The sequence below is a fragment of the Pseudopodoces humilis genome, chromosome 2 (assembly GCF_049639895.1).
Source record: "Pseudopodoces humilis isolate 2021_Gansu_Grassland_sample_001 chromosome 2, ASM4963989v1, whole genome shotgun sequence".
Classification (NCBI taxonomy): domain Eukaryota; kingdom Metazoa; phylum Chordata; class Aves; order Passeriformes; family Paridae; genus Pseudopodoces; species Pseudopodoces humilis.
This window is the reverse complement of record NC_142201.1, coordinates 45,372,517-45,385,024: the sequence shown is the minus strand read 5'-3', so window position 1 is coordinate 45,385,024 and position 12,508 is coordinate 45,372,517. Positions and strand designations below refer to the sequence as shown.

The 12,508-nt window shown below is 44.2% G+C and overlaps 1 protein-coding gene across 1 annotated transcript; it reads right to left on the bottom strand.

Annotated features, from left to right (window-relative positions):
* Nucleotides 1–5,879: 5,879 nt before the first annotated feature.
* On the bottom strand, nt 5,880–8,964 carry SLITRK1 (SLIT and NTRK like family member 1). Its single transcript, XM_005516437.3, has one exon. The coding sequence runs from the start codon at nt 8,862–8,864 to the stop codon at nt 6,786–6,788; it is 2,079 nt and encodes a 692-aa protein (XP_005516494.1). The 5' UTR covers nt 8,865–8,964; the 3' UTR covers nt 5,880–6,785.
* Nucleotides 8,965–12,508: the final 3,544 nt, after the last annotated feature.

The following is a 12,508-nucleotide window of genomic DNA, read 5'->3' as shown; positions in this document are numbered from 1 at the left end:
TAGGTGTCCCATCCAAAAGCAACCACTAGGATGCAATCCCAAAGTCAAAGAGCTAACAATTTGGAAAGACAAAAATAAAATCAAAGTTAGAAAAACAAATGGAAAGAGTGTGTGGTGTGTATGTGGCCTCTATCAATAACCTCTAAAAAATAATGGTCTTCCTTTAAAAATTGTCATGTCTCAGCAAGCCATCTCTGATGTCCTTTATCTAATGTAGTTTCAAGGGTTTGGTTTAATTCTCAAATGCATTTAACCTGAGCATGGGTGTATGTAACCGAGCTACACTTAGCTCACGGATGTAGATTCTACTTGTCCATAGACACGTGCCTTCGTGGTGTCTTAAAGTACCTTGTCTGGATCCCAGCTGATCATATGTCCCACAAGCCTTGAGTCTTTTCTGTCAGCATGTCAGACACCAAGATATTTCAAATTACTCATTTGAATCAAGATATTTCAAATTACTTATGTGTATCAAGTGAACCAACCCACCAGGCTCTCAGGTAGATCAAGAATTCAATTCTGTTGTTCTCACACGAGTGTCTACTCCTGTTTCAAATGCCCTAACATATCTTAGAGTCCAGGTGCCACTGCAGAAATGTCCAAGAGTGCCCTAGCTCTCACTTTGTGTTTATCAGTCTCGTGCACACACCTCAGATACTGCAGGACACCTCTTAGGATACTACTGACTGTTAGAGCAGCTCATTCAATCCCATCAAACTAGGTGAGAAAGATACCACCTAATTCCAGGTCAGATAGTAATCCAGAAAATGAGTCATATTCCCTAATTTTTTCCAACAAATTATACAGCTTCTTAATTTCTTCATAGATGTTCCATATTGTACCAAGCCCATCTTTACTATTTGAATCCATGTTTAAAGTAAAAAGAACAATTATCTTCACATTTTTTTGTTTTCCTTAAATCACATTTTAGTGTGTCCTGTTTGTTAAAATTCCCACTTGCAAGAGATGCAGTTGATTCAGAAATGAAATAAAGTAACACAAACCAAATATGACAACCCATGGCTAGACATGCTTTGAGACCAAAGCTTGAGGGGTCTGTCTGAATGCTCATGACATCATCAAAAGTCATTAATAGCTAAGAGAATTTGTTCCAGTGGCTTAACTGGAAACTAGCTGAGGGGAATCAATCTGACTACCTAATAGAAAGGGAGAAGTACTGATGGTACCAAAGTTTCTGTGGAGCCAATGCTTTCTGCCAAGGGCACCTTGTACCACTTAAACCAGTAAATAATTGTGGCCTAAGCAGTCATTCACCTAGAGTCAACTGAGTGTGTTCTACAGTGGGCTTTTTCTTTGCTATGAATTTTTGATCTTAGTCTTCAAGTGTATGAGTGCAAGAGACTATTTCCTTCCAGGGCACTTTCTGGTGACTTTGTTCCTCTCTCACATGACTGAAGAATGTATATAGGAAGTATTCACAAAAATTGATTCAGAAACTTTAACTAGTAAATGGAAGCATTCAACATGACAACATGTCCATTGACCTGGTAATTAATTCTAGGGAAGTAATTCTAAGGGATCTCATTTATATTTCTTAACACAAAAAGATAAAATTCTAAAGGTTTCTGAAACTCACAGATATTATGCTAAATATCATCTTCTGTTACAAGTTAACCCATTAAGGTACCATTGCTAAACACAATCATAATGAATGGAGTTTAATATAATACATTTGCAACATTTTTAGTCCACATTTTCTCCAGTGCTAATATTCCTCTGGGGAAAACTAAGTAAAATAAAATAATTCTTGTGATTTTGATTGGTCATGTCTGTACTTCTAATACAGTTTAAAAAGACTGATAATCTTAAACAAATAACAGAAATATCTGCATGTTATTAGGACAACCATATCTTACCAACACGATCTATAAATTCTTCACCCTCTGACTTCTTCCCCAATACAAAAAAAAAGGCATTTGTGCAGTAGTCAAATACTCTGAAGTCCTGCCCAATGCCTGGAAATTTCTGTTCTAAAAATCTTGAAAAAAGATCCCACAAATTTGAACTGCACAAGCACACTGAATAATATTGAGCCACAGAAATTGTCCTACTTCCCATCTTATTTGTACATATCTGTGGGATCCTTACAAAATACAGAAGGATCTACCTAGTGGTATCCTTTAACATCTAAGAGTGCACATTTTTGATTACATGTGAATAAAAAAGTAGACAAATTCTCTCTGACTGATGCAAATAGTACAAAATATTACAGAGTGGGGTATAGAATAAAACAACTGCCATGCAGATTCAAACTCCAAATGTAAGAAAAAATAAAGATTTGACTATATCTTGTGCATCATTTTGCAGGAAAGCCCTCAGATGAAGCCTTGTCTTGGAGAATGTTACACAGAAAACAAAAAGAGCAATTTAAAGGTCTTTCATTTAATATCAAACAAATTCCTGCTGTCTTTTGCAACTTAAGAAACCACTGACAAGAATACAATGTGAAACGTTTGTCACTTTACTAAAAGCTACTTGTCTTTGGGAAAATTTCATATTTGTGAGACCTACAAGTCATTTCATGGATAATGGAAGGTAGAAATCATTCTGTTGGGAAGGATGAGCATTTTTCAGCCTCTGTCTGCCCTAATTTGCGCCCTAATAGGTTTAAGCCACCAGCTTAAAATAGTCTGAAATGTTCATCTTGTGTAGTTCATGGCTTTTTGTACCTGAGTAAAGACTAGTACACAAAGCCCATTCTTCTACATCAGATAACACCTGCCCCCACTCTTGCTAAAATAAAAAAAAAACAAACAAAAAACACAACTAAATAAAAAACCACTAAGAAAAAACCTGTAACTTAAACCAAACAATAAACCCCCTCAAAGATTACATCACTTAGTTTGCAAGCAGATCTGAAACTGTATTTTCAAAGCAACTGCACTGAAGTTCTAAAATAACCTGACACAGCCAATACATTTAGTAAAGCAACATAATAACACCTTTCTATGCAGTTCTAACAACACACTTTTTCTCAAAATGACACATATCACCCTGGGTATGAATTTAAATTTTTTTCAGGTTGCTTCTAGAATTCCATTCACTCTTCTGCAATGGCATGCAGGAGGCTACCATGTATAAAGGCATAGATTTCTATGGCAACAGTTTAAATTCTAGGCTATTCTTAGTTTAAGTGTTTTCAGAAATAAAAACAAACCACAAACAACCCTTTTTTAACTAACTAAATAATATATCTCTTTCTTTTCTGACTTTTCTGAAAGAACAGAACTGTCTTTGCTGTGATGATTAAGCAATAAGTAACTTAATGTGATACATACTATGCTTGAAGTTACAAGATTCTTAAGTTAGCAGGAAAAAAATGACCATTTTGACACAGCATGGATATCCTGTAGGCTTACAATGTTAAAAATAATATCATGTCAGTCTTTATCAGAAAATAAAACATTTACTTTTTGGTTATTGTTCTTAATGCAGTAGAACTGAACATATTTAATATAGTTACACTTCACACCTCTTCAAAACATCCTCAATAACCCCTTTTCTTTCTCTTATGTTTCTTTTTTGTTGAGTGCTTTGTTTGATAAAAATAATGATGGAAGTGCTAAACATGTAAATAAGATAAGCATTGTAATTCAAGGCCTGGAAATCATTGCATCATCTCAGAGAGTTGCGTGATCTATGTGTCATAAGGGTAAGTGTCTGCAGAACAGAAGAAAGAATCCTGTGAATGTTAAAATCAGAAAATGTGGAAAACTCCATTTTGTCCTTTCCCCACAACCTAGAAACAAGGTGATAAATACGTGTCTTCAACATTTCAATTGAATTGACATTTCTATTTAGGTATGCCAATGAACTAGCACTTTTGGGAAGCTAAATGAGAAAATTTGCAACTTTATGCTACTTTTCAATGATGACAAATCAAAATTAGATATTTAGCATTATATTCTCTGAAATGCATGCATGCCTGACCTCAGTCAGTGATTTGACACTCTAATTTATTGCATGTTTTATCTTAACTTCTGTTACAGTGCCTCTAACATAATTATTATTCTTTTTAACATGGGATGTATTCTTAATTTTCTCAGGTACACATTTTTGTCACTACAATATCACAAAGAAGGCAGCTAGGCCTAGATAGTCTTCTACAGGTGCACTAGCTTATACTCAAACAGGTTATTTTGGGCTATTTCTAAGCTAAATTTGATTACCTCCCAAGGACAGAAATACTGTCTCACATGTAAGTGTATTTGTTTTTCGTCTCAAACTCTTCAACAGTGGCTCGCACAATGGCAAAGTAGAGCCTCTACTGCCATCACTGTGTCTCACACAGAGTGTCCTGGCAGGACAACCTGTCTAAAGAAGCAGCAAGATGGAATGAAGAAGGGACCTTGAAATAGGAATGGTTTGTATAGTTAAGCAGGCCATGCCATTTTCAGACCTGCACAACCAAACTTCAAGGTATTTTCTAGGAGACTGCAGATTTTTCCACAGTGATCAAGGATTCTGAAGGAATGATGTATTCCTCGTGTTTAATTCTTGATGAATACCTGGAACCAGGTTTCTGCCTCACTTTCAAGAGCGCACCTATTGCAATGTGTATGTATGTCTGTTTTCTCCTCACAGATCCCAAAGGTGAGCATTTTCTATAAAGCAAACCAAATCAGTATTTGAAGTTTAGCAAGTCCCTTACGGTGTTTTACTCTTTAAAAGGATTCTCTGCCTGGAGAAAGCCAGGAGCAATGTGACTGAAATTCTCCATATCTCCACTGGGACTTGAGCTGTGAGTTACAAGTGATTTGCAGAGACTTTCGCCTTTACAGGTTTCACTGAGTTTAGGGGCACTTTCCCGTACAGGAAGGGGATCAAAGGCGAGCTGCCTGAAGTCCAATTGCAGCACTGCGCCGTGGTTTTTTCAGCTTTTAATATCAAAGGGTGGAAGTACCCAGTGCAGGAACGGGAAAATCTCTGAGCGCTAATTCGTTTTTCCCGGTGGCGGCAGCTGTTGGAGCCCGGCTGCCCGCAGCTGCCCCACCGGGCAAGCTGCTCCCGGGCGGGAATTCTGGCCGCGGAAATTCGGCTCCAGCTTAATGAGACCAAGCTGGGCAGAGGCACTTAAAGCAAATTCCCACTAACATCCCTAATATATCTGCAGTGTGTGCAGCAGAGGCGGTGACAGCAGCGGCAGCAGCATGAGATTCACAGTATTAATAAAGGGATTCACCGCCTCGTTAAAAAAAAAAAAAAAAAAAGGAGGAGAAGGGAGGGAGGGAGGGAGAGGGGAGGAGGGGAGGAGGCAGGCAGGAAACTTCTGTGTGTTATTTACATTGGGAAAGAGGGGAAGGAAGGGTGTTTGTGCCTCTGCCTGTGAATGAATGAGAAAGAGGAAGGGAAGGAAAGAAAGGGAGGGAGGGAGGGAGTGAAACACACACAGAGCACTGAAAGGAGGCTCTGTCCCCTAAACCCAAGTAACCCGTTTGCAAGAATTGGATGCTGGAAAAATGGTAAGGACCCGGAGTTGAAAACATTTTCACTTTAATACTGAAAAAATATGCCATTATAAAATCCTCGAATAGAATTAGTAAGTTTCACTTGCTTCCTCAGTTCTGTTTTCCTCAATTTATAGTAAGATTTACAACAGCACAGAATTTTCTACCATTAAACGTAGCAGCCTAAGCGCTAGAGTGACATTAATTGGTCATGCTTAACTGCCTTGGATTTTTTTTTTTTTTTTGTATGTTTACACTGTTACCATAATAGAAATCAAAGGTACTAATTTTTACATTCAGATGGAAAGGCAATACTGATTATGCATATTGAAAAAGAAGAGAGAGAAAACAAAACCAAAGCCTACCCTCCCCACCTCCCCCAAAAAACGAAACACAACCCATTATCAACAAAGCAAATCTCTCTCAGCAAAGTAATTCCCACCTAGACATAAAAATAAAAATTAAAAAAAAAAATCCAATGAGAATATTCATGCAACTATGTCTTAAATAAAATCTTTACAATTTTTTTTTTTCCACGGTAAAAGTACGATCTCTACTGCCTATTGATCACACAAAAAAAAAAAAAAAACTGGCGAAATGGCACTTTTTATTATTATACTGTATTTTGTATATAGAAGGTTTGATACGAAGGGACTTATCAGGTAAGAGGGATGATGGTGTGAACTAGACGCTGCTTCCAGTCGGGGGCTGGAGCGTCCCTGGGGTGCGTTGTATCCATGCGAGCCATGCAGCACTTTTTTTTTTTTTTTTTTTTTTTTTTTGTCCATTTGTCTGTTTGTTTCAGAGCTGGAGTCATTTATTTACATTACATTCATGCCTTCGTGCAACTTTCCACTCCTGCTTTGCCTTCAGGAGGAGGCCAATACCAGTCCTCTGCCCCCCTCGTTTTCCCGGCCCCTTGGAAAGGGGTCGGTCCACAAGAGAAGAGGGCAAAAAAACCAAATCAAACCCCAACACAATTGAACAAAAGCCCAACAAAACCAGGAGCCGTGTTCCGCCCTGCCGGAGCCGAAGGAAGCTGTTCCTTGTCTGTCTGTCGCTGCCCCGGCCGCGCACGGGCGGGAGATGCGCGCTCCGCGCCAGGCTGCGCGGCGCTGCAGGGATGCGCTCCGGCGCCGGGCTCCCCTCGCCGCCCACTGGGCCTCGGCGCTTGCTGGGGGGGTCGTGAGGAAGGGCGTGCGCGTGTCTGTGTGTTTCGCTTCTCACAAAAGGTAGCAGCGGAGGTGCAGAGCTGTCCCCGGCCGGTGCGTGAAGGGCCGGTCCCGGGTGGCGGCCGCCCCCGCCCCGCCCGCCGCCTCAGTCCGACAGGGAGTGGGAGCCGCAGTCGTACACCCTGTGGGCCCCGTCGGCGCTGTAGGGCCCGTTGTGCCAGTAGGACGAGTCGCAGACCGTCTGCAAGGAGTTGATTTCAGATGCAGAGGAGTTGGCGTCCCTCCTCTTGGACCGCTTTCTGTTCCTCAGGATGAAAACCAGCATGCCAACCACTGTGAAGGCAGAGGTCACAAAAACCAGCAGAAGCCCTGGCACTAGCACCGAAATAGAGACCCGGCTGGTCTCCAAGTAGGAGTTGGAGTGAGTACCTGTCTCTGTCAACCCGGTGCTGTTTTTGTTAGTAGAAGTTAATGTGGGCGAGATTTTTAACTGAGGGCAAATCACGTCATTGGAGAGAGATTCAAAATCCTCCTTGAAGAAATCTTCAGGGGACTCACACCTCAGGTCACTCATAATCACCTTGGGGCGCAGCATCTCCGCCCACTGTTTGAAAGGCACGATAGGGCAAGTACAGTCCCATGGGTTGCCGTGCAGATCGATCTGGGTGATGGAGGTGAGCTGGTCCAGCACCCCTGCCACCGGGAGGTACATGAAATAATTGTTGTGTATGCTCAGCTTGGAAAGTGAGACCCCGGCAAACACGTCTACTGGGAGAGACCTCAGCAGGTTGTTGTTGAGGATGAGGACTCTCAGTTTGGGCATCGCATTGAAGGTGCCAGGCATGATCATCTGGATCCCATTAAACTCCACGTTCAGATACTCCAGGTTTTGCAGCCCAGCGAATTTCTCCCGGGACAAGGTGTCTAAGTAGTTGCTATCCATGTAGAGCCATCGGAGATCAAAGAGGTTCTTGAAGGTGTTGTTCTCCACGGTGGCAATGTTGTTGTTGCCCAGATCGAGTAAATTAAGTTTTCTGTAATCCAGAAAGTGTGATTTCCTGATGGTGTGTATTTTGTTGTCTCTCAGAAACAGCTCCTGCACATTGGATGGCTTGGGCTTCAAATCCACCAAGCTGCTCACATTCCTATCATTGCAATTAACCTTTAAACCTGAGCCAGGGATCTGATCACAGCTGCAGATGTGCGGGCAGGAAAAGGTAGACGGTAGCTTGTTCTTCGCACTCACTGTCGACACGGCAGCAGTGGGTTTGGTCTTGATTTGCCAGTTGACAGGAATCTTTGTACCTCCGTTTGGAGCAGATCCTGGTGTGGCAGGGTCTTCTTTGCCATGTATTTTAAAGGGGGTTGGAATGGGACCAGGATCGCAGGTTTCTTCTTCGGCAGGGGGAGCAGCTAGGCTGGAATCTACTCTGTTCTTTTTACACAGCTCCTGCTCTGTGGTCTCATTTAAATCTTTGCCCTGCAACCTAGTGGGAGCTTCACAAATCACTCTGCCGATCAAAGCGTTTTTAGGTATGTTTTCCAGCCATTCTTTCAACGACAGCAGATCGCAAGTGCAGTCCCAGGGGTTATCCTCTAGCAGGATTTCAGCAATGCCTGGGATCTGCTCCAGGACCTCCTCATAAGGCAAGGTTTTAAGACGGTTTCCCCGGAGGTCGAGGTGGGTGATCGGCACATACTGAAACACGTTGGGGGGCAAGGTGCTGATGAGATTGTCATTTAAAATCAGCACCTCTAGCTTGTTTAAGTCCCTAAATGCTCCCGGGTCAATATCCCGCAACAGATTAAAATCTGCCTGGAGGTATTCCAGATCGTCCAGCCCCAAGAAAGTCTGCTTCCTGAACGATTTGATCTTGTTGTTGTTTATGTGCAAGCGTTTCACCAGCTGCAGCCCAAGGAAAGCCCCAGGAACAATCTCATGCAAACCGTTGTTTTCCATGTGCAAACTGACCGCATTGTAAAAGTTAGCAAACTCATTAGGGAAAAGTCGAGTCAGGGAATTGCCATGCAGGAATAAATGATAAAATTGGGAAGTTGGGGCGGTGAAATGTTGCAGGCTGGTAAATCCCTTTTTCTCACAGTCTACGTGCAAATCCCCTTCTATCTCGTTGCAGGCACAGATCTTCTCTTTGCAAACGTCCCCTGTAACGTTTCCAGCAGCAAAACAAAGAGACGTCTCCAGCAACAGAATCCAAAGCAGCATTTTTAAACCGAGCAATTCATTCCCGATCTCATCACAAAGTAACAGCAACCATCCTCCTCACACGGAAAGCAATTCCAGTTCATTCAGTACATTAAATGTCCGAACCACCAGCAAAAGGGGAAGAAAAAAAAAAAAAAAAATTGTGTGTGGGGGGAGCAGGGAGGGTCGGCGAAGGGGGGGATGCTTTCTTTTCTCCTCTCTCCCCCCCCACGCACAACTGCAACAGCCCAGATTCCAGTCAGTAATTATATCCACAAACTATCCAGGCACGTACTGCAAGGCAGGCGGAAAAAAAAAAAAAAAAAAAAAAGTAGAAGGAAAAAAAATCCCCCTCCTAGCTCGCCCTCCCTGACGCCTGCCGGGCAGCTAAGTGGAGGTCTGCCGGCCGGGCTGGCTCACCGGCACGGTGCTGCTGGCCCCCGGCCGCCGCTGCATGTTAGGGAGGCGCGGGCGGGAGCGCGGCGCTGGCCGCGGAGGCTGCGCGCTGCGCGGCTCCGCGCGGACTGACCTTGCCGCGCGGCGGCGGAGCCGCGCTCCTCGCCCGCCGCCCGCCGGGCGCTGTCCAGCGCAGCGGTGCTGAAAGCGCCCGCCCCAGCCTAGGCGCTGCCCGCCGAGCCGCCGGTGCTGCGCCGAGCCTGCCCCCGCTGCTGCGGTGCGCGGCTGCCCATGCCCGCCGGCGGCCGGAGCCTGCCGCGGGGCCGGGGCCGCCCGCCCGCCCGTCCGCCCGCGCCGCGCCTCGCCTCGCCCTGCCGGCCGCGCTGCCTCCCCTCCTCGCTCGCTCGCTCGCTCTTCTTTCCTTTTTCTTCCGCTGCTGCCGAGCCGCACGCTCGCACACACTCACATGCACGCAGAGGGAGAGTTGCTAAGAGGCTCTGCTCGTTTCAACCTGGTGCACACTGAAAGATCTGACACCCTCTGCTGAGCTGCAGTGGCAAAAATCCATCTGCTGAGGGAATGCTGGAGAAGAAAAAAAAATCAATCCACGTACAGGGCAAGCGTTAAAAACGCTGGTATTAAAAGCTGTCGATCTATTTAGATGCGTTCTCCTAAATGGATTATTTAATTTATTTCTTTTCCTCTAAAATGGAAAGTTTAGCATTCCTCTCCTCCCGACCGGTCCTACTGCCCCTGTTCACATGCGCTCACACCTGCACAAGAGGCAGAGGAAGACTCGTTTGCCTTATTGTATTTCCCAATGACTTGAACAGAATTAGTGTCAGGGTGTCAAGCGAATAGCAATTTGAGGTAATTATTCTGCACGCCATTTTTATCGTTGCTTTAAATGTGTTTCTTCCTCCCCTGCAGTCTAGGGTGTTTTATGCTGGATTTTGTCTCTTGTTGGTGTTCTCTATGCAATGTCGAACCGTGGATTAATGCTCTCTCTATTTTTCATAATTTAGATGATCACAGAGAAGAGGGTAGGTAGGGGGGAGGGGATTGCTGCACTGGTAGCAGTTCACGCTACCTGTTCCCAGGGAGTGTAGTGTCTCCCTTAAGGAGGGCAGGGAAGGGTAGAAACTGACGGTTATTCCTATTCTGTATAAAAATCTAGATGCGTGTATGTCCACGCACATGTATTTCTCTAGGGATGTTCCTTATATACTCTCTGTGGAAATAAAACGCTTGCTTCCCTCGACACCCTCCTTCTCGCCCCTTCCCCCCTCCCCCTTCCCCCCCCCTCCCCCCCTTTGCCCTTTTCCAGCTCCCATCCTTCTGACAAAAGAGATTACACAGCGGAAAAATCGGTGCCTGGCCTTAAAGACAGGAGCCAAGTATACAAAAGTTTCTGCATCATTTGGACGGGTTTCAGATGCCTACGAGCGAAGAACCAGTTGCACCTCTGGTGGTGCAAGTGGAATCCCGCCTTTCCCCTGCCTCACTCTGAGGAGGAGGAGGAGGAGGAGAAGGAGGAGGAGGAGGAAGAAGAGGAGGAGGGGGAGAAGGACGGGGAGGAGGCGAGAAGGCTGGAGAGGCAGCCCAGCCTCCTGGTGCCTCCTGCAGCCCGGGGCTGTGCCTCTCGAGTCCGGCGCCGCTGGTGAACTTTGCGGCATACTGGTAGGGGGGGATGTAACCGCGGGAGTGGGCTGGAGGAGGGTTATTTATAGGAAAATCCAGAGAGCCATATGGAGCCTGCACCCCCTGGTCCCGGCGGCATGTTAATTTGGTCAAAGCTTCTCCCTGGCTACCGCTTGCAAATAAATTAGACATCCTGCCGATGATGATCTTATCAAATTAATGTAATTAGACCACAGACATGTTACAACAGTTACCGTGGCCATTTCAAGTCCCCAGGATGAATAATTGGTCTTTTGTTTTTTTCTGGTGGGCAGGGACCAGGGAGGGAGGGGGAAAACGGGGTAGGAAATGGGACAGGAGTAGGAAACAAAACAGACAGAAAGAGAGAAATCCTGACCATGAAAAACTTATCCAATAAATTACAAGTGGGATAGAAGAGATAAAATGCCACTGAGACAGAAAGCACCACAAGAAATATATTGGTGGTTTCACTAGGAAAAGAAAAAGAGGAAAGGAAACCTGGCACCACATTGGGGCCCATTAATTCATTTTTCCTGATGGTTTGTTTGACTTTGTCTCTCAGTGATGCCAGGGTGGAAGAGTGGGGGTGCAAAGCTGTCCAGAAACCTTCTATGGATCAAAAATTGCAGCCTCAAAGTGCAAAGGCACCTGGAGGCAAGGAAGCCCTAGGACAACCTGTGGAGAGAAGCAGGACAGTCAGAAAAAGGGAAAAGGGTCAGGGTGGGGGTCAAGGACACATTACTAGGTGTCAGCAGCAGTGACAAGATCACTGTGAACAAAGTCTTTGCAGAGGAAAGACTGAAAATCTGGAGCCTGATGAAGACTCCCTGGGATGTGGGGCAGAAGGACTTGTCCTCCTCCTACCTTAGAATAAAGCTTCCAAGTATCTTTACTTTCATGTTATTAAAATTGCTCAGGCACCGTAAAAACAATCAAAATGCAACCAGAGGACCTGAACATTAACAAGATATTAAATAAATAAGTATGAATTGAATAAGCGGAAGGAGACAATGACCTGTTGTCAGAGTGTGAAGGACAGATTGCCTGCTTCTTACCGAGGATCTGCTGAGAGGTGGGAACTGGTGGAAGCCATCTGGGGACCTGGAATTTCAAAGTGGTTAAAATCCAAAAAGTAAAAAACATGCCAGAATAAATAAGAGTGTGTATGGATACCATGTAACTTCCAAAGGAGTATTTATCTAAGGAAGCCATTGTGTTTTCAACTGTATGCTTTGGAGATTCATGTCTTATATTTAAAATATACATATTGAGAGAGCATCTGCTATGCAAAAGTTAACATCTAGGAGACAATTCAGAGAGGAAGGAAAAAAGCACCATCCATTTTAGATTTGATATCTGAAGATTTTTATTCTATGAGTCAAGTTACAAAGAAAGATCCAGAAGATTAATCTATCATTATTCAGTGCCATAATCCTAAATTTCTAGGTTTTTTCATCTTATCGAAATAAGTTTGGAAACATATATCTTAGCATAAAAGGCCTGCCTTTAAGAGTTTTAAGGAAATACTTATGCCTGGGCCAGGTTGATTGGGAGCTGAAATGTTTTACTCTGTTACTTAGAGAGTGTGGCTAAGTGAGAGACCATAC

Bases quoted from the DNA above. Each gene is read 5' to 3' on its own strand.
- SLITRK1 (XM_005516437.3), bottom strand. From the start codon at position 8,864: ATGCTGCTTTGGATTCTGTTGCTGGAGACGTCTCTTTGTTTTGCTGCT.